The sequence below is a fragment of the Sebastes fasciatus genome, chromosome 6 (genome assembly GCF_043250625.1).
Source record: "Sebastes fasciatus isolate fSebFas1 chromosome 6, fSebFas1.pri, whole genome shotgun sequence".
Taxonomy (NCBI): domain Eukaryota; kingdom Metazoa; phylum Chordata; class Actinopteri; order Perciformes; family Sebastidae; genus Sebastes; species Sebastes fasciatus.
Window position 1 is genome coordinate 1,469,442 of NC_133800.1, and position 23,480 is coordinate 1,492,921.

General features: G+C 45.5%; 1 protein-coding gene across 5 annotated transcripts in view; it reads right to left on the reverse strand.

The window, feature by feature from the left end:
* The window catches only part of mtmr3 (myotubularin related protein 3), a 27,708-nt gene extending 4,477 nt beyond the window's left edge, over window positions 1–23,231 (reverse strand). For 2 of the 5 annotated variants that reach the window (XR_012594208.1, XM_074637075.1), the window contains exons 1-21: window positions 23,037–23,231; window positions 20,850–20,925; window positions 19,611–19,667; window positions 18,171–18,260; window positions 17,526–17,642; window positions 14,108–14,190; window positions 11,936–12,102; window positions 11,750–11,846; window positions 11,400–11,513; window positions 10,130–10,320; window positions 9,466–9,597; window positions 9,215–9,326; window positions 7,346–7,541; window positions 6,909–7,094; window positions 6,397–6,567; window positions 5,722–5,867; window positions 3,761–5,273; window positions 3,567–3,677; window positions 3,348–3,436; window positions 2,096–2,122; window positions 1–249 (exon numbers count right to left, since the gene is read on the reverse strand). The exon at window positions 1–249 is cut by the window's left edge. Coding sequence is in view for 4 of the 5 variants with exons in the window: in XM_074637075.1 (XP_074493176.1) it covers window positions 72–249; window positions 2,096–2,122; window positions 3,348–3,436; window positions 3,567–3,677; window positions 3,761–5,273; window positions 5,722–5,867; window positions 6,397–6,567; window positions 6,909–7,094; window positions 7,346–7,541; window positions 9,215–9,326; window positions 9,466–9,597; window positions 10,130–10,320; window positions 11,400–11,513; window positions 11,750–11,846; window positions 11,936–12,102; window positions 14,108–14,190; window positions 17,526–17,642; window positions 18,171–18,260; window positions 19,611–19,613 (3,723 nt within the window). In the remaining variant the exon portion in view is untranslated. The remainder of the gene's footprint in view (window positions 250–2,095; window positions 2,123–3,347; window positions 3,437–3,566; window positions 3,678–3,760; window positions 5,274–5,721; window positions 5,868–6,396; window positions 6,568–6,908; window positions 7,095–7,345; window positions 7,542–9,214; window positions 9,327–9,465; window positions 9,598–10,129; window positions 10,321–11,399; window positions 11,514–11,749; window positions 11,847–11,935; window positions 12,103–14,107; window positions 14,191–17,525; window positions 17,643–18,170; window positions 18,261–19,610; window positions 19,668–20,849; window positions 20,926–23,036) is intronic. The other 3 variants (XM_074637076.1, XM_074637078.1, XM_074637077.1) reach the window with 3 other exon arrangements.
* Window positions 23,232–23,480: the final 249 nt, after the last annotated feature.

Sequence of the window (23,480 nt, forward strand, 5' to 3'; positions counted from 1 at the left end):
GGTGCTCTTCTTCAGCGGTGCGCCGGTGTCGGCGGCCCGTCCTGTCCCGTCCTGTTCCGGTCCTCTGGGACTCAGTTGGAGCTGGCTGTAATGGGTTTGTCCAGGTCCAGATCCAGGTCCAGGGGAGCCGGGCTGAGCTTGAGGTTGCCGTAGCAGCCCTTACAGACCCGGCTGGGTTCAAACAGCTGCTGGCTTGGCACGGGGATCTTCTGGTCGCAGCAGCTGGCGCAGAACACGTTACCGCAGTTCCTGCAGGGAGACACAGAAGGGTCACTGCTGGACACAGAGACAGAGACCTCTTCACACCTACTGTTACCATGCGTCTCTTCACACCTACTGTTACCATGGGTCTCTTCACACCTACCGTTACCATGCATCTCTACATGTGCACCAGGGCCCTGCTCTCCTTCATATAGCTGACTGATTAACTCTTCTCTACAGCTCACTGACTCTTATCTGAAAGGTTGTGTCAGAGGTGCAGTTGGATTGAAACTATCATCCATTCAGTCATAACAGGTCAATTAAAGCTAGAAATAAATTGGATTACTAAACTCATTTCATCTTTACACAGTTTATTAGGCTTTATGAGAGATCTCGGTAGGGTCCACTGCATTCTTTGAATGTGGCTTTACAACCAACAATGTGTTAGTTAGTCAGTCGCTCCGAGCCCGTCAGTTCCTACTGAAGACGGAAATCTTTATAGTTTCTAGTCTTTTTCTTTAAAGAAAGCGATGTATTTAGTATTTAGTATTTAGTTCAATTACAGTTATCAGCAAACATTAAACAGGCGTAAAGAGTGAATTTATTGAGGACTATTGTCAGTCGTGGATGTACAGTATACATATGTGGAGCACCAGTGAGGACGGTGTACAGTATAAGTGAACTACAGAGGCTCACCCAGTGCTACTCACTGATCTGAGCTCTACTCTGGACAGAAGGTCCGGTTCATTGCTGGTTCTGGTTTTGTTACCAATAATAAAACTATAGAATATGTGTAACTAGTGAGCAGCTGTAGCTGTAGAGTCATGAGAACTATCATGTGATCAGCATGGAGCGTGTCGTGTTTATTTCAAAATAAGAGCGCACTATTATTATCCATGCCGGCGCCAGCCGTGGCCGGAGGCATTTTGTCTTCAGGTCGTCCGTCCGTCCGTCCGTCCGTCCTGTTCTCGTTCTCGTGAGATCACATGACTCCATCCAGGATTAACTAATCAAACCTCTGATAGTGTTCCAAAGACCAAGTTAGCTGGATGAGAACTAACGGGATCCTTTTAGCAGGCTGGCATTAGCCTGGATGGAGCTAAGCCACATTTAAAGAACAGGATGCTGATCCGATTTTTGTTTTTGTTTCTCTTTGGACGCATGATAAAACAGGTGGAAAGAAGGTGTCCCACTCTGCTGGGATGCTGCGCTACATGCCGGGTTAGCAGCGGTGCTCCAACACTCAGCGGTGCTGCCTGCATTATTCAGCCCTTTACAACACGGTACTATCACTACACAGGAAGGGTTCAGCTACCCATGCTCAGATTAAGATGGAATGCCATGCTCACACACTAACACACACAGCGGCCGGCCCGGACTCTTCTACCTGCCTGGACTCAGTTCAAACACACAAACATCTAATTCACTGGCTGTCTCCAGCCTGTACACCACCAGGTGGACCGACTGGTCCAGTCCAGTACCATGCGGTGCTGCTGGGAGGAGCGATGCAGACGGCTGGTTGGGGGCAGCATGCTGCCGGGGGTGGGGGGGGGGCAGGGTGCTGATGTGGTGCTATGGCAGGAGGAAGAAGACCGCAGCTTTTTGGGTTGGAATTTTTCAGGTGAAATAACAATCAGCCCTCGACCAATCACAGCCCTCCCACTGACAGCACCGTGCTCACGCTCAGCCAATTAAAACTGCTGAATGGAAACACACTCAAGTCAACACATGAAAAGAGATTTCCCTGAGAATCAACTAGAAGAGGATGAAGGGAAACCAGATGCAGCAGGTGAGGAGGGGGAGGAGCAGGGAGTGGGGGGCGGGAGGAAGGAGGTGCAGCGAGTGGTTAAAGGGTTAAAGGATGGAGGGGGGGGACAGGGGAGCCGGATCTCACCAGACCTCCTGGACAGGCTCCCTGCCACTGTAGAGGAGAGGGGCAGATAATGGATAAGAAGAGCCTGAGCAGTGGACAACACGCTACACACTAAAACATGCTAGAACACTAGAACACGCTAACACACGCTAACACACACCTCCTGCTGAAGAGGTGCGTTCTCTAAAGGATACTAAATCTACACAGCTACAGTTGTGACATGGCTGCAACGCTACAATGTTCATTCTAGACGTCTGTGCTTTGAATCCACGGCTGAAATAAGATTATTTATAGATGTACTACTTTGTCTGCAGTCCAGACCACACGGGATGATCCAACATGAATCCTACTCTGATGTCTGCCACTCAGTGGTTAACTGGATCCAATCCATCCCAAAGAACAGGAAGTAAAAAGCAGACAGCAGCGATATGAGGAAATACCAGCCGCTGATACTGATAGGTGTCTTGTTCTGCACACTTCAGATCACCAGAAGATAACCTGATACTAACAAGAAGACTCTGAATGGACATCGTTGTTCAATCTGGACCTTTATTCTAATCAGTGTAGGACAGCAGCTCTATCCAAAACAATCAATCTGTCTGATCTACGTACTTCTATTCTGTCTACATCAACAGCATCATCATGTCATCAGGGTTGAAGTGCACAATTAGAAAAAAACGATTAGATTAGTGAAAGCCTGGACCAATATCTCGGCCCTCGTAGCATCAGCTTGGACCATTTTTAAAAAGTTTGTCTCTCACATGTCCCACACCATCACTAAATCATTGGAGTGTCCCTTTAATGAGAGAACGGACACACTGGGCACTAACATGTGTCTTGCGTGACCTAATCATAGTGGACATTCAAAGCATATTAAGGATGCGTTAGACGTCTCAACCATATTTGGTTGTGGTCAGAGATGCATCTGTTCACATACGTAGTACAGAGCAGGCTGGACAATGAACTGAAATCTTTTATACCAGTATATGCATATTAATATGAATGAAACCAGCTCTAGTCTGCAGAAACACAAGTGATGTATGAGGAGAGGAAGTAAAATCCCAGCAGAAAAGGTCACTCAAGATGAATTTAAGATGCTGAGTGTGAACTGAAAGCTAACTGAGCTTCATCTAGACACAGCCTGGATACATAAAGTCAGTCTGAGCTTAAACACAGGAAATATTTCTTTAAGCCTCAACAGGACAGACAGGAGTGGTCGATGACGGGGATAGTGACTGAAGCTTTGAGCAGCTTGACAACCCTCAGTACTCACCTGCAGTGATGCTTCCTGGCGGCGAGCCAGAACCTGCTCTCACAGCCGTAACACTGGGCTGCCAAATGGTCTGGGTACCAGCGGGTCACCTGTAACGTACAGACTAACCTCAGTTCACAGCTCCCATCCATCTACCATCAACCATCATCAATATGGCAGCTGCATAGCTTTGAAGGTTTGGTTCCTTCTCTCCTAACATGATGTGTCCTGGCTGCTCACCTCGGTGTCCTGCTTGTCCACCTGCTCCCAGCTGGCCTCGGAGAAAAGCTCCGTGCTGCAGCGCGACAGACAGTTGGGGTCCAGGTTGAACTCGGAGTCTGTCATTGAGGTCTGCAGGGAGGGAGACACAGACAGTTAGAGGGATTGTGAAGGAGTTTAGCGGGCTGAAGGAGGTAAAGAGATGAGCATCTTACCACTTCGTCTCCCATGTCTCCGTTGATCCTGTGGGATCCGGCGTGCTGCTGGTTCTCCAGGCGGCTCCACAGCTCCTGGACCTGCTTCTTCAGAGTCTCCACCTCCATCTGGTGTCCCGCCTCGATCTGTCTCAGCCTCTGCTGGATGGCGTCTGTGTGCAGCGTCAGCCCGTCGTCATCCAGATGGCTGCGGGACGGCTGCTCCGGGCTGATGGCGGCCCGACCCAGCAGGTGGTGGCACCAGCGGTGCTGGTAGCAGCTACCCCGTGGATGGAGGATCAGGGAGTTGCAGCTTGCTAGGGACACCTGTCGACTCAAAGGAAGCCTCTCCCCGTTCACTTTGGCCCAGTGATGTCCTCCGCAGGGCTCGCCGTCAGAGCTGTCGCCGTTACAGAGCCCGTCTCTGCTGAGGTCAGCACTCACCGACTGAAAGGCACTGACAGAGGGCCGCTTGCTGCCCCCGTTTAAAGTTCTAATGAAGCCGTGCTCGGCCGTCTCTGGTCCTCGGTCCTTCCTGGAGCAGGGCTGACGACTGGGACAAACCGGCGGCGGTGTTGGCCGCTCCAATCTGCTGCAGGCCTCTTCAGTTAAAGTCTCTGTGGAGCTCTCCATCAGGGAGGCCCTCTTATCCCCCGGATCCACGGGCTCTGACACACCGTGGTCAGACTCAGAGTCAGGGCACGTCTCCTCATCCACACCTGGCTCTTCAGGTGACGCGTCCACAAAGCCGTTAGTTATAGTTCTATGGGCTGCAGGCTGCTCTGGCTCATCTGAGCCGGACTCACTGGGTCCATGTGCTAGCTCCTCTGGTACAGAAGAGTTCTCTACATCCTGTTTCACCAGATCCTCAGGCATCTGAGTCACCTCAGCTGCCTGTTGATCCAGCTCCTCTGCCTTCTGTGTGGGCAGAGGGGGAGACTCACCATCCTCCTCGGTCGCCAGTACGTCATTTTCTGGATGGTGACCGTTAGCAAATGCTTCTGTCTGCACCTCAGTTCCATCGACCTCAGCGCACTGATCATCCTCTTCAACTTTTGCTTCTTCCTCCGACTCTGTGTCAACGGAGTGGATGGCCTGTGAGACATCAGCACTTCCCTCTCTCTGAACATCTGCTCCCGCCTCCTCCTTAGTGGCTTCCTGAAGGATGTTCTCCATCTGGCCCTCGGCCACGCCAACCGCCACAGAGAGCTCCGCCTCCTCTGCTTCCTCTCCCGTTGCTGCTGTGCTCAGAGAGGCTTCCTGTCCGAGCTCAGCGTGTGAGCCCCGGGGCTGTGGGCTGTCTTCCAGCTCAGAGTCCACTCCGTCTTGGTAAGGCCCCACTCCGTTAGGCCGCACTTCCTGATCCTGGTTCCCCCCACCGTCGGGCCCCACGGCCATGTTGAGCTCCAGAGAGCGCCGGTGGTCCTGCCACTTCTCGTTGAGGCTCGGGTCACTGGAGCGGCGGTTAGGAGCCAGCGAGCTTCCCAGCTCACATGCACTGGGCAAGTTGTCGAAGGAACGAGTCTTCGTACGTCTGAAGAGCAAACAAGAGTAGAATTATGCTCAGGAAACAGCATTTCATTACATAACAATGGCTTAGTGTGATTAACACGCTATGATTCAATCTGCAGCTGCACACAGAATCATTACAAAATGTTTAGTTAACAATTCAATCACATGTCAGCCTCATCAAAACTAGAAACACAATGAAAGACAAGCATTTAGACTTGAGACTAGTCTCTTTAACTTAGAACCAACACTGACATGAAACAACTTCCTGTTGCTTTTCCTTGATGGTCTGACTGTCATGAGACACGAGATAAGAGGAGCATAAAACCGTATCTGTGACTGTGAGGGCCGAGCAGAGCAAAGTATCTAAGAGTGGAAAGCCGGGCCCGGCTGGCGGTGGAGTCCTCCACCTGTGTTTATCTTACATGAGGGAAGAAGAGAGGGGGGGTCGGGTGCCAGCGCGCCAGGCTCACCTGCCCAGGGGCGCGTCCTCAGGGTTTCCACCGGGCACAGGGTAGGGGGCGCACGAGTCATCGGAGGGGGTCGTAGGGGAGGAGCTGGGCAGGTAGACCGCTGTCCACAGCATCAGGTTGCGTACGTGACAAACTGGGTGGAGAACCTGCAACAACAGCTGCAAACTTAACTGGGTGTAATCAGAGGAGACAGGAAATGATGACCGATAACAGGAGCTCAATAATCTGGAAACAAATCCTTAAAGTCTGAAACACCTCAAACAAAACGAAACACTTTGTTATATGAACATCTGAATGCAACATGGTTAGTGGAGAATATTTATGGTCATGACACACACACCCACCCACCCACCCACCCACACACACACACACACACACATACACACACAGTGCAAATAAAACAACAACAGTAACCACAAAAATGTCATTGTCAAGTTTTAGACCAAAACGATTAGCAAGGAATCTAAAGACACATTGTGAAATACATAGCTGTGGGGCTCATCTTTCCAATAATGCATCAGAGGACTTTGCTGTCTGAACCTGTAGGACTTGGAAAGGCTAGACTCTTTGTTTTCCTATAATCTAACATCATTAACTTATTAGTATCCTTTGTCTTGCTGGGTTTCAAACCACAACTAGCAGGACTCAACACTCAGTGATGGACGGTGGACGTACGGTCTCGGAGTGAGAGGAGTACAGCATGTTCCTCAGCGTGCGGTTGGCCGGTCTCAGCAGAGACCAGACCGAGCAGGTCCTCTCCTGAACGTGGCGGTCCTCCCTCTCCTTACCACTGTTACACAGGAAGGTGCCAAACAGACAGGAGTAGTTGTGCTGCACCAGTTTCACCTGCACACGCACACGCACACGCACACGCACACGCACACGCACACACACACACACACACACACACACACACACACACACACACACACACACACACACACACACACACACACACAAAGTGACATGTAGAGGCTTGTATACACATTCAGGTATGATAATGAGGGCAGTTTCCTCTTACGACTGTAATCAGTGGCTCACAATCGGAAACTAACGTGAACACAGTTCAATCAGAGCCGTGCCGTTTCCATCGCTCTACATGACAACACTCTGCAGCTTCTCATCTCAGGAATCTCTCAAACTTCACAACAGTTGTGTTTGACATCAATCACCCAATGTGTACGCACCAAGAAGGCCTCATTAAACTCAAAGGAGCATGGGAACTGCCTCTGCAGCTGGTGAACACAGTCCAGCCACTGCAGGAAGACGGGGCAGCGCTCGTTCAAGTCCTCAGAGTTTTCTCCGTGGCCGCAGCGGTCGGCAAACTTATGGCCGAAGTCCAGCCAATCGGTCTCAACCAAAACCTGGAAGCCCTGCCCAAAGATGTCACAAGATCTTAGATTCAATGAAATGTTGTTTGTTCTTTACATAAAAACAACAAATGTTAAATTAAAGTGAACAATAGAGTTTTTCTTCTATCAAAGTTTATCCTAGCTGCATTGGAAATATCAGTTCTTCCATGATGTCAATGTTAGGAGAGTTTTCATGGAATATGAAAACAAAATATGCTAACAGAGGCCAGGGTCGGGGATAGAAGTGAGAGAAGAGAAGTGCTCATCTGTACCTCAATAGTGCGGTAGTAAGGGTCCAGCAGCAGCTTGGACAAAGCAACGATCTGAGGCGTGCGGTCCCAGCCGTCAGAGCAGTGGACCAGGACGGGCCTGTGGTCTCGGTCCACAGCGTTGACCACCAGCAGCGCCGCCTTCAGCAGCAGAGAGAGGTGCTGCAGCCACTTGGTGCTCTCCAGTGCAGACAGCCAGCTGCAGGCACACAGACAGCAACAACATCAGAGGACCTCATATGGCTCTAAGAGACGGCACACATGTTGTATAAGGACAAGTACATAGCATGGACCGGTGCCACATACCACAGCATTTATAGCTTCTTCTGTTTCGCAACGCTCGTCTATAACGGCTCTATGTATAGCTAAGAGCACAACCATGATAGAAATGTGTTATGGATTTCTTAATATTTTTCATCTCAGAAATAAAGTGATAACTGATAAGTAAACTTGTCCTATATTGTCCTGACTCAGACCTGTATTAACACAATGCATATCTAAGCATTTATTGATTTTAAACCTGCAATAACTGATTTTTGGCCATTTGAGGGCAGCGGAAACAAGTTGAGACTCAAGTTGGCATGACAAACATGTTAGCAAACATTTGCTAATTTACACATGCAGCACTTACAGAGCGACATTAGCATTCATTTGGAGTCGTTTTTCTGGCCACCTGGTGAATGTAAGTTCAATAGCACTCTCCTTTAGGTCTCTTTTTGGTCTCTACCAACTCCTGAGGAATATATCTGACTCTCTAACTGTTAAGTGCTCAACTATGTTCACCAACTAGCTGCTGACGTTGTCTGTCTGCCGTTTGGTGCTGAGCAGATGGTGATTGTAGCCACTTTAAGCAACAGTTTCAAGCTAACAAGCTGCGATAGCCCCACTGACTGTACTCTACCTGCTCAGCACCAACTGACAGACGGACAACGTTAGCAGCTAGAGAGTTACTCTTCTCAGGAGCTAAAGTAGAGCAAATATTAGACTTCATCTGTCAGGTGCCCAGAAGAGAGACTCCAAATGACAGACAGAGTACCTGTCTATCTGCTGGATGTAAAAGTAGTCTCTAAAAGGGTTAACAATAACAGCTTTACCGGCACAGCTGTGTTGTTTTGATCTCATTCTGCCCCCTAGTGGCCACACATCCATTAATGCAGATTTAAACTTAAAGTTTAGCAAATGACTTTGCCTTTTTGAATAATGGTCATGTAATAGTTCAAAACATTACATGACCAGTTGGAGATACACATACACCCTAACCTTCTTCAATTATGAAAAAACACTTCACTTGCCTTATCTTTTCTGGGTTATTATCCTAAGCGTTATGTGTTGTCTATAAACATGGAGCGTCTGTGACAGAGTTTTGACTTTCAGAATATAAGTCTACAAGTTAAGTCCATCAGTGACCCTGCTTTCATCAGGTTTAGCTTTTAACAAATCACAGGAACAATGAACAACATGCTGTTTTTTGCATAAACACCATTAAGTGTGCAAAAGACACTTGAAGTAATATTCAAATAAAGAAGCCCATGAAGTGTATGGCCATGTACAGTATGATCTACGCGGAGCCAGGACAACGAGTTGCTCTTGTTTTCTGATATGATCTTCTAACCAGAGTGATTCTACTACACATCATTGTATCGTCGAGTCTGCGAGTGTGCAGACGTAAAGACATCCTCCACTTGGGGTTGGGCCAGGCTTTCTAAATCAGGCACAGATGTATGGCCAAGGCCAAAACACAGCTGTGATTACTAGTTAGCTACAGTTACAGCATAGCTGGAGAGCTTCAAGTTTAATAGTTTTAGCCTGCAGAGCTTTAGAGTTACGATTAGGGGAAATGGGAGGCACTGCTGGAGGCATAAAAAAACCTACTTGGCTGGATCAGGCATCTGAGTGCAGAGAAAACGCAGAGACTGGAAACTCTTGCGGATGGAGTGGATGTTGGCCATGCCCATAAACACCACCTCACAGTTGGGATAGTACTCTGGAACAGGAGGACAACAATGGTAAAATAGAGAGAGAGGTTTTATTTTTAGCACACAGAACAATCACATTCACAGTTAACTGAGCACACATTGACCTAATTCTGCTTGTAAACCAGGGGCTGAGCTGAGAAGACCTACCTGGGCATTCACAGCCTCCCCCCTTGGCCCTGTTGGCTACGGCAGCAGCGTAGGACCTGGCGTCCAGGATCAGTAACTTGTGGGGCTGGGTGGCCAACGTCTCCACCTCTGAGCTGTTGGTCATGGAGGATTCTGACAAACACAACACACAGAAACATTATCTCTCAGTATGTTTCAGGCTGTATGAAAGCAGGGCTGGGTGCTATGGTTGAGTTCATTATCACAATCAGAAAGTCCAGTTAAACCATTAAGAGACTCCATCAGAATGAGTTTGACAGAAGAAGTTACTGTGAGCTGTGTGTTTGTGTTAGCCAGCTACTTCAGACAGGTCCCAACATGTCGGACTGCTGTTCATGCAGATAGCAGGAATATATCTGTCTGTGTGCTGGTAGGTGTGTACAGGGAGAGGAAGGCTGATTGATAGTATGAATATATCTATCTGTGTGCTGGTAGGTGTGTACAGGGAGAGGAAGGCTGATTGATATCAGGAATACATCTATCTGTGTGCTGGTAGGTGTGTACAGGGAGAGGAAGGCTGATTGATAGTATGAATATATCTGTCTGTGTGCTGGTAGGTGTGTACAGGGAGAGGAAGGCTGATTGATAGTATGAATATATCTGTCTGTGTGCTGGTAGGTGTGTACAGGGTGAGAAAGGTTCTCACCAAAGTCAGTATCGGGCAGGTCGGTGCCGTTGGTGTAGCTGCCGTTAGAAAGGTGTTTACGGGAGCTGCCACCAACGGCGCAGGCCTTGGCGATGGACTGGACCAGGTGCTCGTCATCAGCGTTCCTCCAGCCCCACCAGCTGACCTCTGGCTGGCCACAGCGGGCGATCACAGCTCCTGTGGTCTGGTGCCTATGTGAGGGGTGGGGGGACATGGTCAGTCCACTGACTTAAGAGAAGACTACGGCAGCTTATTTCATCTGGGATCTTCATCTAATCTTATCTACAGGGACAAAATACTATTTGCTGCTACAGCAAACACAACACATTAATACAGAGATCGACCATCTATCCATTGCCTTGCACAACAGTATGTTTTTTTTTTTTTAACTTTTCTCTATTTTTTTCAATCAAGAGGGATACAAATATCAATTATTTCCATAATCCATTCATCTATTACTTTTTGATGAATTGTTTAGCATATAAAATAATAATATTAATAAATTGGACTTATATAATTTCAGAAACTGCACATATTGTCCAAAACCCAGAAGTATTTAGTTTACTATCTTATAAGACTAGACCAACAAATACTCTAACTTAGTGAATTTGTTTTACTTTTTTGCTTAAAAACAATCAAAGAAATTATTAGATCATCAAAGTTTTTGACGATTAATTTGTCGATCAACTCATGAATTAATCATTTCAGCTCTAAAAAACAATCAATAAAGATAATGTGAGAATGAATTATGATTCTTTGGTTGAACTGCTCACAACTCATCTGATCTATGACGGGTCAAACATAGACCTTTTGTTTTCATAGGTCAAAAAGGTTGAAAACAACTGGCTTCAGTCATTTTACAGCCACCAAAGCAAACTTTGTCTCCTATTCATTTCAGGTGCTGTGACGGCACACAAAGTTTTCCAAAAACAAAGCTCAAAGGCTCTCTAGCGCCGTTCGTTAAACACAACAACCAGGTTTCACTGTAGCCGTGACGCAGTGGATGTCATCGGTTAAGTCAGCCGTCTTGGCCATGTTGACAAAATGAATAGAGCCAAATTGAGAAATGAAGCCTGGAGGGAATTATCCATTAGTAATTAGCTGTAAGCCAAAGTAAACTCTGATATAGAGCCATGAAGATATTATCTGAAGATGGTTTCATTCCTTTCACAAACAAGAACCAAAGTGCCAATCAGCACACGGGAAAGCTTTTCACTGCAGCATGGCCGTAAACAAGTTTAACCTTCTATCTTGAAACAAACCCACCGACCTATAAACCACAGCAGGAAACCTCTTCCAGGAGCGGAAGGCCGCAACGTTTTCCAGCTCCTTGTCAGTGATCCAGGCTGGCACCAGGAGCTGCTGAGGATAGCTGGGGCAGAGCCTGGCAGAGCAGAGGGACACAGAGAGTAAAGGTTTAATCAGGAGAAAAGAGCTAAAGCCTCTGTCCACAGACACCTGATCCTGGGCTGGGCTCCTATCAGCACCAGAGGACTACAATAACACAACCACCCACTGTCTAACAGACTCTGACTGCTGCTGTACGCCAATGAAAGCACAGGACGCATCTATCTTCTAGCTGGGAGTGAAGAAAATCAACACAATGAAAGCTGCCATTACCTGAACTTGCTGTTGATGTCAGATATCCTCCAGGCGTTCTGAGTGTCAAAGCCCATCCTCTCCACCTCATTCTTGAACCACGAGGTCACATGTTCGCCTACAGAAAGAGAGAGAGTGATGTCCGATAAGACCAGAGGGGAAGTTCTGCTGGGGTTACGTGAAGACATGCCAGACACAGTAGCGTACCTGGTCTGCACAGCTCACCGTGCTGCTCCTTCTCGCCAGCGTACACCTCCATGCACCAGGCGTGGAAGGCGAAAGAGAACAGGTCCTCCAGGCGTGAGGGCGGACGCACTATCACGTTCAGGCGTTTCAACCATTCCTGACACTGCTCAAAGGTGGAGAACTGACACCTGTGGATCAAACACAAAGCCAACGTTACACCTTGATCATGCTACACAAATGTTATCAAGGAGCAAACTCTAAAAAACACTCAATACTGATATCTACTTCAGAATCAAGCCTGAACTGGTATCCTTTGTTTGTGGAGAGCCCCTGTTCCTCACCAAAGAGTAGTTCAGTACCTGTAGAGCTCTCTAGACGGTACGTAGCTGTACTAAATGTCTCATATTACAGTCACATACAGAAGGCTTCTCCATACTCACTGTGTTCCCTAAAAGGGAAACTCAACATGGTGAAAACAATAAGGATTATAAAACAGGCAGCTCAAATCAAGCAATCTGATTGGTTCATATCCGTGATATAACACCCACATACCACAGCTATGACATCTAACTCCTTTGTACTTTCAGTTTAGACAAATTCAGTGACCACATTGTGTGTTTCGCCATCTAGCGCCGCCATCGCCATTACTGCAGTGGCAAGTTGTAGTGACTCTACTGTCTGCTGACAGTATTAACTGCTGACTTTCAGACCAATGTGTCCGTGGTTGCTTGTAGTAATTTGTGTAAATAATTGGCGTAGATAATAAACGCAGATGGTACTATGTATTTAAAATTGATGAAAGTAAAATTAAAGGCTTTTACGAGGACCCAACACAACAGCTGCTGTCACTACGAGCAACCACGACGCATTCGGCTGAGAGTCACCAGTTTACACAGTTAGCATACACGTGCTCTGTTTGTGATGCCGAACGATTTTTATGGCCATTTATGTCCTCGGAGAACAAATGAAAGTGGAACATCCTCGCCATGCCAAGCAACACACCTCCACCTTACAAAAGTCACACCTGGTACGAGCAGTTATCAGAGTCATCCTACTGACGCTGGACAGTTTCTCAGTGGTTGCACAAGAAATAGAAACATACAATAATGTAAATAAATAAATAATTCTATTAAAATAACGCTAGCCTGCGATGAAAAGAGAAATATGCTAGCTGCTAGTGTAGATTCCATAGTGACCACTTCAGAGTCTATTTTATCGTGAACATTATTATTTATTAATAAAAAACTATTTAAATTGGAATGTGTATACAACTTTTATAATGCAATACTTGATGACCGAATAAAAGCAGCTAAGGGGCGTTGTTCATTCGAAGAAAGATAAATGGAATCATTTCCAAAATTCACAACATGTTTTTATCTAACGAAATATTCTGCATTAATCCATATTTGTTGGCGTTTAGTTGACCTCAAAAACAAAGGGTCAGCGAGGCACGCACTGACGACTTTTATTCATTAATTAATCAGGTGAATCACTTTATTCAAATTGAGGATTCTTTATATATTTGTTAAGGTGATGACATCATTAAATATGACGACAGACATTCGAACGCCTTTAGAACACTGCCTCACATGAGCTTCACCTTTAATGTGTGATTGACAGTAATTAGTCGACTGTAATTAGCATTAACAGAAAGTTACTTACTGTTATAGCTGTTGGATGCCCAGGCATTTAGCAGCTATGCATTGTTAACCTGTCCCTCTAACACTCTGCTGTAAACACGATACAAAGCCTGTTTTTTGTGGTTGTTGAATGGATTAGATGCGTGTGAGGAAAAGGTAAATTTATTCCTCAGGTGTACTGAGACAAACAAACCTCACTTTGTTTCTTGGTGAAGCTGATCTGTATGTTTCAGGCCTCTCGGTCAAACATATAGTTTATGGCTGTAGGATTCCTCTGTTGCCTTTATAGTATGTGCTGTGTTTAAGTGGTAACCATAGCAACCTACGCCATATGACTTCGTCCTTTCAGCTGATTGTAACACCTATACCGTCCTGCGTTTGGACTTGCGTGAGAAATGTCAGAATAAGCTGGTGATTTTGAATTATTTGGGGTTTTCTGTAACTTGAACATCACACATGTGTCACATATATATGGAAGAAACATGATTGTAAATCAGTTTTCCTATATCTTTAACAAAGAGGGGGTAACAGCTGACTCTATCACTGGTCATACCTGACAACTTTACAGTCCTTACAGGTGACATGAAGCTGGAACATATCCCGACACTCCACGTTCTCTACGAGCTGAAGAGGAACCTGTGGAGAGAACGAGAGGGAACATCAACTCTACACCCAGTCACACTCTGATGGAAACCTTAAATAGCATACTGAGTTTATCCAACATGTACCAACCAAACACATGCAGTCAGTAAAAGTAGCGTGGTAGACTGCAACTGACAATCCATTTAGCACATTAATGGTGTACAGTAAAACACCTTCATGCCAAGAATCAGCCACATGTGCTGCAACATCACATTTAACTAATATTTAATTGTATGAACCAAACCACCATTCAACCACATGGTACTAAAAATATACAAGCCACACAGATTACTTGTCCAGGTGCATTTCCATTAATTTTTCACCTCACATCACATCTCCCTGAGCTCTGTTAATATACATAATCTTCTTAACTGTGAGTGTGGGAGCACAAAAACACTCCAGACCAGCCTGTATCTGCATTTCCCTTTTGGCCCACAGCTACAGTCTTATCTTTTATAGGCAAATACCATCCAAAGTACAGAATTGCCATGTGCTTATGACTTAAGAGCATACTTTGAATACTGCAGGGAAATACCTGTGCTGCTTTTGACTAAGCTCTGTTAATTAGCTAAGAGCTCTGTTCAGCAGCGCAGTGGGCTTTCATTGAAAGGTGTGGCTCAAGCTGCTGTTCACACACAGTCTGGAGCTAGCACCATCAGAACCGGTCATCAGCAAGTCAAGCTCCCAGTACAAGAGCACAACGACAGGGTCACTGCCTGATGGGAGGTTTGGTTGGTGTAAAAGTTGCATTAAAAGATTGGTATTATGAATGCTTTGTGTGGATGGATTATTCCCACACACCTGGCGTTAAACAGGATGAACAAGTAGGATTGTACTCCTCCAGGCACCAGCCGGTTAACAGACAGGCACACACAAATTATACAGTCAAATCCACCACTCCACGCCGTGCAGCACTGCTGGTACTTACTGACACCTCACAACAACAACTCTATCCAAAAGAAAACACAGAGGGCAATAATGAAAGTGATGCACGTTGATTTGTGACTGTCTTGGGCCTGTGTAGGGCTGCAGACGCAGCACATTCCGGATGTTGGAGCATCCTGCTGCCACAACTTAATTCCTGCCCTCTAATCTACATCCCTAATCTGACCACCATCAAAATTCCTCTGCTGCTTGTTAACAGCCTCTCGCTCTCTTGCAGCACCTCCCACCCCTGATCTGTGAGCTCTGACTACTCTGTGATGATGTGATGCAGACGCCTCCTCAACCCGTCCAAATATGTGTGACCAGAACATTGGCTCGGTCTGATGTGAGCACAGAGAGGTGGTGGGTGAACTCATTATGGTCCAATTAACCTCGACAACATGTGACGGGCAGCCATTAGAAACAGGAAGGTTTGATTAACTAAACAATGACATGAATGAGTTCTGAGGCAATGCCAACATCTGGGACTGGATACCTGTTCCGGTCTTCAAATAATACAAACGTAACAGACTAAATAAACTAAATATAGGGAATGACATGAAATACTGCAGCTATCAGTGCAATAGGGCTCTACTGCTGATACCATACCTGAGGTTTGATACCAATATAGAAACAAAAATATTTTGGATTCCTTACCTTAAGGCAGTGGTTGCCAAGCCTTTTCCGCAGATAAGAAGCTAATTTGAAAAGCTGCTCACAAACATACCCTTTCATTAAAGAAAAAGGTTTGGGACTATTTAATTAGAGCTTCAGATTTAGTGCAGTATTGAGTATTTACAGCTGCAGGACGCTGATGTGTGACAGATAAACTACACCAGCCGTGTTCACCGTAATGAAGGACAGTGTCCAAGTGCAGTGTCTCACGGATGTGTTTTAGTAGCTTCTGAACAACGCAGCGAATACTTGTTGATAGGATAAATTCATGGCCGGTTTTGGTCTTTTCATGGGAAAGTTTGTTAACAATAACAAAAAAACTGAATATCATCAGACGTATCCTGTATGGATGAAACGAGTCTCTCTCATTTTTAGATGATGATAGTGTTTCGAGGGAAGGACGTGAAACAGCCGAAAGCTTTCCTCGTAGCGCATGATTTTTTTGTCACAACTTTCCTGCTCTCACATGTCAGCAGCAGAGCAGCTTGGAGATCTGAACGCAACAGATGCTGTTCCTAAGGCATTTACAGGGATATTTATTGGTCAAATTAAGGTTAATACTGAGTATCAGAGATAGTACACTTAACATAACAACATAGAATACTTTCTTTTCAGGATGCAACCCTTCAGTCCACAACGTACGGTACAAATGTATAACTATTTATATGTACATTAGTATGTTTATACTGTATGTGGTGTGCCACTAGGTTGTAATAAGTCATAGTTTTCTCATTTGAATGGAACCAGTCTAGTAGTAGGTGTATAAAAAACTCTTTCAAATGGTTTCAAACATAATTCAGTGAACATCTTTGCAGCGGCAAATGGAGAAGTTGTTTTAGAAAGTGGCCACACTTGGGTAACAAAGCCTGTTTCTCTTTCTTAATGTGGTGAAAAGAGAGAGAGAGAGAGAGAGAGAGAGAGAGAGAGAGAGAGAGAGAGAGAGAGAGAGAGAGAGAGAGAGAGAGAGAGAGAGAGAGAGAGAGAGCGAGAGAGAGAGAGAGAGAGTCAGGTGACATGTGCTGCCAGTGCAGAGAGGAAGAGTAGAAACAGAGGTGATGAAGAGTCAGGTGACATGAGCTACCAGTGCAGAGAGGAAGAGTAGAAACAGAGGTGATGAAGAGTCAGGTGACATGAGCTGCCAGTGTAGAGAGGAAGAGTAGAAACAGAGGTGATGAACAGTCAGGTGACATGTGCTGCCAGTGTAGAGAGGAAGAGTAGAAACAGAGGTGATGAAGAGTCAGGTGACATGAGCTACCAGTGCAGAGAGGAAGAGTAGAAACAGAGGTGATGAAGAGTCAGGTGACATGAGCTGCCAGTGTAGAGAGGAAGAGTAGAAACAGAGGTGATGAACAGTCAGGTGACATGTGCTGCCAGTGTAGAGAGGAAGAGTAAAAACAGAGGTGATGAAGAGTCAGGTGACATGAGCTGCCAGTGCAGAGAGGAAGAGTAGAAACAGAGGTGATGAACAGTCAGGTGACATGAGCTGCCGGTGCAGAGAGGAAGAGTAGAAACAGAGGTGATGAAGAGTCAGGTGACATGTGCTGCCAGTGCAGATGTTCTCTGATAGGCCTGGTCACCACAGCGCTGACTCTGTAAATTCACTAAACATTAACACACACCTTGACACAGCCTCCAGTAGCGACCAAGTCTTTCATTCTTCCGTTATTTTGAGATGTTCTCTAATCGTATCTGACCTTGAAGCTCATCGCTCACTTTTCAAAGATACTTACGTTGACAACAGACTCTTTGAACTTGATGTGTAGGCGGTAGTTGGACATTGCGATGATGGCGTCCTCTGCTCTCCCCACATACTCTGTGAACTCCCCGTGCAGCTCAGGAAAGGGCACCTAGCAACAGCAGGAGAGAAAACATTTCAAACAAACAGCAGTCACACAGATCACCAGTGATGATGATATACACATCTGTAGACTGCTGTGGTACCATCGACTGGTTCACTAGATCTGGTTTTACTACAGCAGTCAGCCAAAGTTACATGTTGTCTTGCAGGTAAATCTATGGTTTTAAAGTATAGACTGTACACCTCTTTTCCACAGCAACAACTTTTTCCATAAGCAACTAGTGAACTTTTTACAGAACCCAGCAACTTTACCGCCTTTCCAATTTGGGATTTTTTTGTAACATACCTGTTGTGCAAAACATTAGTGTTTGCAGTGCTGAACAACAAAGCCATATGTTCAGATTATAGGGCTTCTGACACTGGTCAAAGTGAAAGTGAGCTGAAGTCACATGTGTCACAGTGATTATGTAAGTGATTACAGAGAAGAGACTCAGCCACATATTTACACATGGCTGTCAGGTTAACTGGGTTTTATCCAGCAGCACCAGATAAACAGCGAGGGGAGCGGCATCCTCACCTGCATGTTTTCCTCCTCCAGAACGGGGGACTTCTTGGGGAAGATCTGATTGGCCTGGATACACTCCAAGCTCTGCTGCCCCTCCTCCTCCTGCAGAGAAAAGGCCCGTTAGCTCTGTGCTCAACTACTTTAACAACCACTACCTTCTTTCTGTCATATAGTTTTCTTTAGTTTAACATGGCTTTTAAAACATTTGTCCAGGGAAGGCAGGCTCCTGTCACACACTCATTTACACTGACACGTGCATTCACTGCTGTGACCACTAAGCTGCTCTGTAGGAATTGTTTGGGGAGTTAAAAGCCTCATTCAAGACCATCTTAGTAGTGGTTTTGGGAGAAAACAAGTGTTAATCCTCCACTTTGCTTTGCCGTGATTTTCACAGATTTAATTGATAGTCTGGCTTTCATATTAATCTTAGAAATGGCGGGAGAGTCCCAACCCATGTTGTGACAGAGAGTTGATTTAAAACCGACTTGACAGTGCTGCATTTATGCTGCTTTGTGTGGCTGTCTTCTCCTTCCCACCCACACTGCAATGTGCAACCCAGGCTAATTTACTATAATCACCCCTTTTACAACCAGCCATGGTGTAACAGATGCCAGAAACGCTCTGAAACTAGAAATATACACGGTCGTTAATTTACACAAGACCCTGGAAAGAAAGGAGAGTTTAAATCAATTTTTTGGTTGGCAAAATCAAATGATGGACATTTTGTACTTAAAGGCCGTTTTCATCAGCAGGCTTCCATGGGGGCCAAATGTTTGAGGTCACAGTAGTCTTATGCAACATATTTCATGGAGGATGCCTATCTGTGAGGAATGTGAGGCATGGATATACAAGCACAGCACAGTCAGGGATTTTTCCTCAAAGGCAAACTGGTGGAAAAAAATGTCTGGCCTTGTGCTGACAGAGATGGACAAGAATCTATGGGCTGTGTTTGGTCAGGAGCAGAGTTTAGTCTAACATTGTGCAAAGACAGATTAAGGTGGTCGAAAGAGATGGCAGATAACGGCCAGCGACAGCACATCCTGCGGGATGCTGGCTCAGCATGAGGCGAGCTGATACACTCAGTTGTCATGGCTGGAGGAGCAGCCTGCTGAGGCCAGCCAGGGGGGCAGCGTAACACACAGCAGCACGCCAACAACGCAAAAACTCACACAGACACACACCGTTCAACACACAACACATCCCATCCTGTAGTTATATGTCACGATGCAACAACGATACAATACAAACTAAAAGCTGCCTGGCTTAGACAGCAGCTGTGGAGCACGTTTGACACTGTTGCAGGCAGCTGATTTAACTGTCTGCTTCCTGCTAAACGGAGCTGATTAAAAGTGAAAATCAATGAGAGCTTCTGATTCTGCAGAATGTGCCCCCCCGGCCACAGGACATCCAGCAGATGCTGTCCAAAGCATGCATGAGCTGAAGGTACTTTACCATGGCCCCTGTGAAGGAGTGTGGGTCACCCAACAGACAACTCCGGCCTGGACCAGTCTGTACAAGAACAACACAACATGTTGACAACTTATTGTATGTACATATGTAAATGATATTTGGTGCACAAAATGAAAGCTGCCATCATCCTTATATGTGGTCTGATCCTAACTTAAACTGCCCAAATTAAGATTTATTAATAAAGACTTTTTTCTCCTCCAGCCTGAGGTGAGCCGTTGTGCAGCCGGTACCACTGGGATCATTATCGTAAAACATTTATAAAAACAGAATTCATGATCAAAATATTACATTGGCTATTCTGTCTCATTAACCGCACTAATTTCAGGTCAGTTGAGGACACTGTGTAACTGCCTTTTCTTGGCACACAGCTTATTTTGGGAGGGCATCAATATTAATGATTAAATCCACTAAATTCAATTCATAAAACAAGTGTTAAAAAACTTTCTTGATGAAAATAAAAATGAAACTTCAAATTAATTATTTTTACGGTTTACATCGCCGTTCAGGGGGAAGGTTAGGGTTCTACACTGTAAAGAAATGTTTATCTGGGCTTAAAGCAAACTGCAAAGTCCCTGATTAAATTTATTGCATGTCATTCCCCATCTCTCTCTCTCTCTACTCATATCTCTACTGTACACTCTCAAATAAAGGCATAAAATAAACGTTTATATTCTAAACAATATAATTCCAGTGTTGTTTTTTGTTTAACAAATGCCTTACCAGTTGCTCCAAAAGAGCAAATTTTGAGTCCCATCATCCAAATCACTGTATCTACTCTGGATGAAATTACTACCAGGAGATGTCAAACCCAACCAACACCCTTCTACTAATTTGCAGTACATCTGTTGGTTTATTTAGACTGCATGTGGACAGATATTCAAGGAGCTCACAAGAAAAACGATGCAGGCTTTGAGTGGCTGGATTTAGAAGCCTGATTGTATTTGTGGTGTTTTTCACAAGCATCAGTATATGTAAATACTTTCTCAGGGAATGAGTCTAGACAATGAACTGATTGGGCAGTCATGTTCAAAACGTTCAATAGCAAATCAATTCACATGAAATGGCATTACAGTAGAAGGGACGGCTTGGCCAGCAATGGCAGGATTTAGGCCATCAGTAAAGCTTATATTCAGTTATCCCAAATGTAGTAAAGAGGGACAAAAGTACATTTATGGCTGAAAATATCAAATAAAATCAATGTGATATATCTTTTAGACTTACCACAGTCAATCAGTAACGGACGATGAGCAGTCCTGATGATCCTGTTTGGAAACTCTCACAAGTGAGACATGGAAATCTGTGGAAATGAAGGCAAACATGTAACTGAATAATGACCAAATGATTTTCCTTACAAACAGCAGACTTTTCACTGAGACATTCAGGCTACAGAAGCTCTTTTGATTCCCTTGCAAATATAGCTGTACTGGTGGTCAGAGTGGCGTGCATGTGAGCTCAGAGATACCACTTAAACTCAGTTGTGGAATGGAAAAAAAGCCAGCTGGATGTTGAAGCACTAAATCTACAGTCTAACCAACATACAGACATGGTTCAGTCACGTGAACTGACCATGTAATGTTCACCTTCAGAAATAAACAACGACACTCAATTCATGCATATTATCAATTTTAACCCCCTGCCGCCACGTCTTGGGGTTAATACAAGTTAATGGAAGGCATGGCAGGTTTACTAGTGTAAAAGAAACATTATTTGTGGATACATTACCCAACAATGGTTGATTACCTGCCAAATGACTGGTCACGTACACATACATGGCACAGCCAAACACTTGACAGCACTTGACTGATGGCTGGTAATGATTTTCTACCCAGTTTCAGTCAATAGATGAAAAATTAAATGTAAGTATTGTCAACCTGTCTTTACAGAGATTGTCCTTACAATGATATCACCTAACATCTCTTTTCCAAACAGGCGACCTGTTAGGGGTCTCTCAGCAGACATACATGCCCACAAATAGTTGTAAAGGTCAGCTACTCTTACAGAAACTGAAATGTGATCTGAGCAGGTCAGTGAATGAGGAGCACAGGACCTTAGCACACCTTCTCTGGGACATTAGAGATGCCTAAGGGCAGAAATAAGACAAAAATCCCATCGCACAGACGTCAGCCGAGGACAGTGTCTGGTGGTGGAGAGAGGTGTGAAGCAGCAGCCAGGGAGGGAGGGAGGTCATGACTTCAGAGGCTGAGAGGAGTCCAGCTCGGACTGCCGGTGCTACCTGATAAAGCATATCTGCCTCACACACAGGGAGGGCTCTGTTTACCGCAGAGGGCTCATGACCCGCGGCCACGGCTCAGTCTGGGTCTGAGTTCACGTTAAGCCCTTAGGGCCTTAACGTTACCCCTATCCCGTGACAGGCCACCGGGCATCACCGGCTGCAAACAGCCTCAATCTCCTCACTGATATCGGCACGTTTCAATAAGAAATCCCGTTACTGCCTGATATACTGATATACGGACTAACTGACAGCACTGGACTCCACTGACTGTCAGGGAGCGAACAGGAACTAAACAAGTTGAACTCATATAAAAGCCTTCATGTCTGCTAACACTGGGTCTGATTCGAGCTTCATATTAACACTTTTATTAATATTAACACTGTCGCTAAAGCTAACACGTTAACGTGATTTCTAGTAAGCTATCGTTTGGTGGGGGAAATAACAGAACCGTTGGTGGTTATAAAGAAGCTCTGGTTATCCACAAACTTGACCAAATCCTTGTGAATGTAGTGTTAGGAGTGCTAGCCAGCCCAGTGCTCTGTGCTCTGTCACATCACGATCACCTCTATAGAGAAGCCATTTATTACCAACTAACGTCAGTAAACTCATGCGGTAAACTCTAACGCTAATGCAGGTTAGCGTTAGAGAACTACCGTTAACTGACCCATGTCAACAGACAACATCAACTACCGTTAACTGACCCATGTCAACAGACAATATCAACTACCGTTAACTGACCCATGTCAACAGACAACATCAACTACCGTTAACTGACCCATGTCAACAGACAACATCAACTACCGTTAACTGACCCATGTCAACAGACAACATCAACTCCCGTTAGCCAGCTAACGGGAACGTTCGTGCTGCTCCTCGTTCTCTGTGGGGAACCTTAACGTCAACAGTTAGCTAGCTAAACAGTTCAATTCCTGCTAGCAAGCTAACGCGTAGTCCACAGTGTAGATGTGGATTACAGGCAGCCGTCGTTGACATGTCCTAGTAAACAGAGTGCTGTTGTGTACTCGCTGTTTGTCCTCAGTAACGTTAGCTGTTAGCTGTTAGTGTAAGCTGGCTAGTAGCTAGCTAGCGTTAGCTGGTAGTGTTGTTGTGAGATGGAGGGCGGAACCCAGAGGCCTCCGTCACAACACAACGAGCTCAACAAGCGGCCGACTCACCAGAGAACGGAGCGATGAGAAGGTAGAAGACAAAGATTCATCCGAAGCCTGCGAAATTACTGAGCAGCAAATAAACGTCGATCAAATAAGCATTAGTCATATCCGAGCCGAGGCCAGCTTCACTGCGTCCCTCTCCAGCACCGAGCCGTCGACGCCATCACCGCCAATTCTCCAGCCCGACGGCCTATGTGATCGTGTGACGTCATGGCGTCAGAGTGACGCTCCGAGAGGGGGAGGGGCTCAGACACACATGCGATAGGATCATGTAAACAGTGGTCAGCCCATGGGCCCGCATAGAGCTCAATATTATCATATAATAATAATAATAATAATAATAATAATATACATTACACATGCGATAGGATCATGTAAACAGTGGTCAGCCCATGGGCCCGCATAGAGCTCAATATTATATAATAATAATAATAATAATAATAATAATAA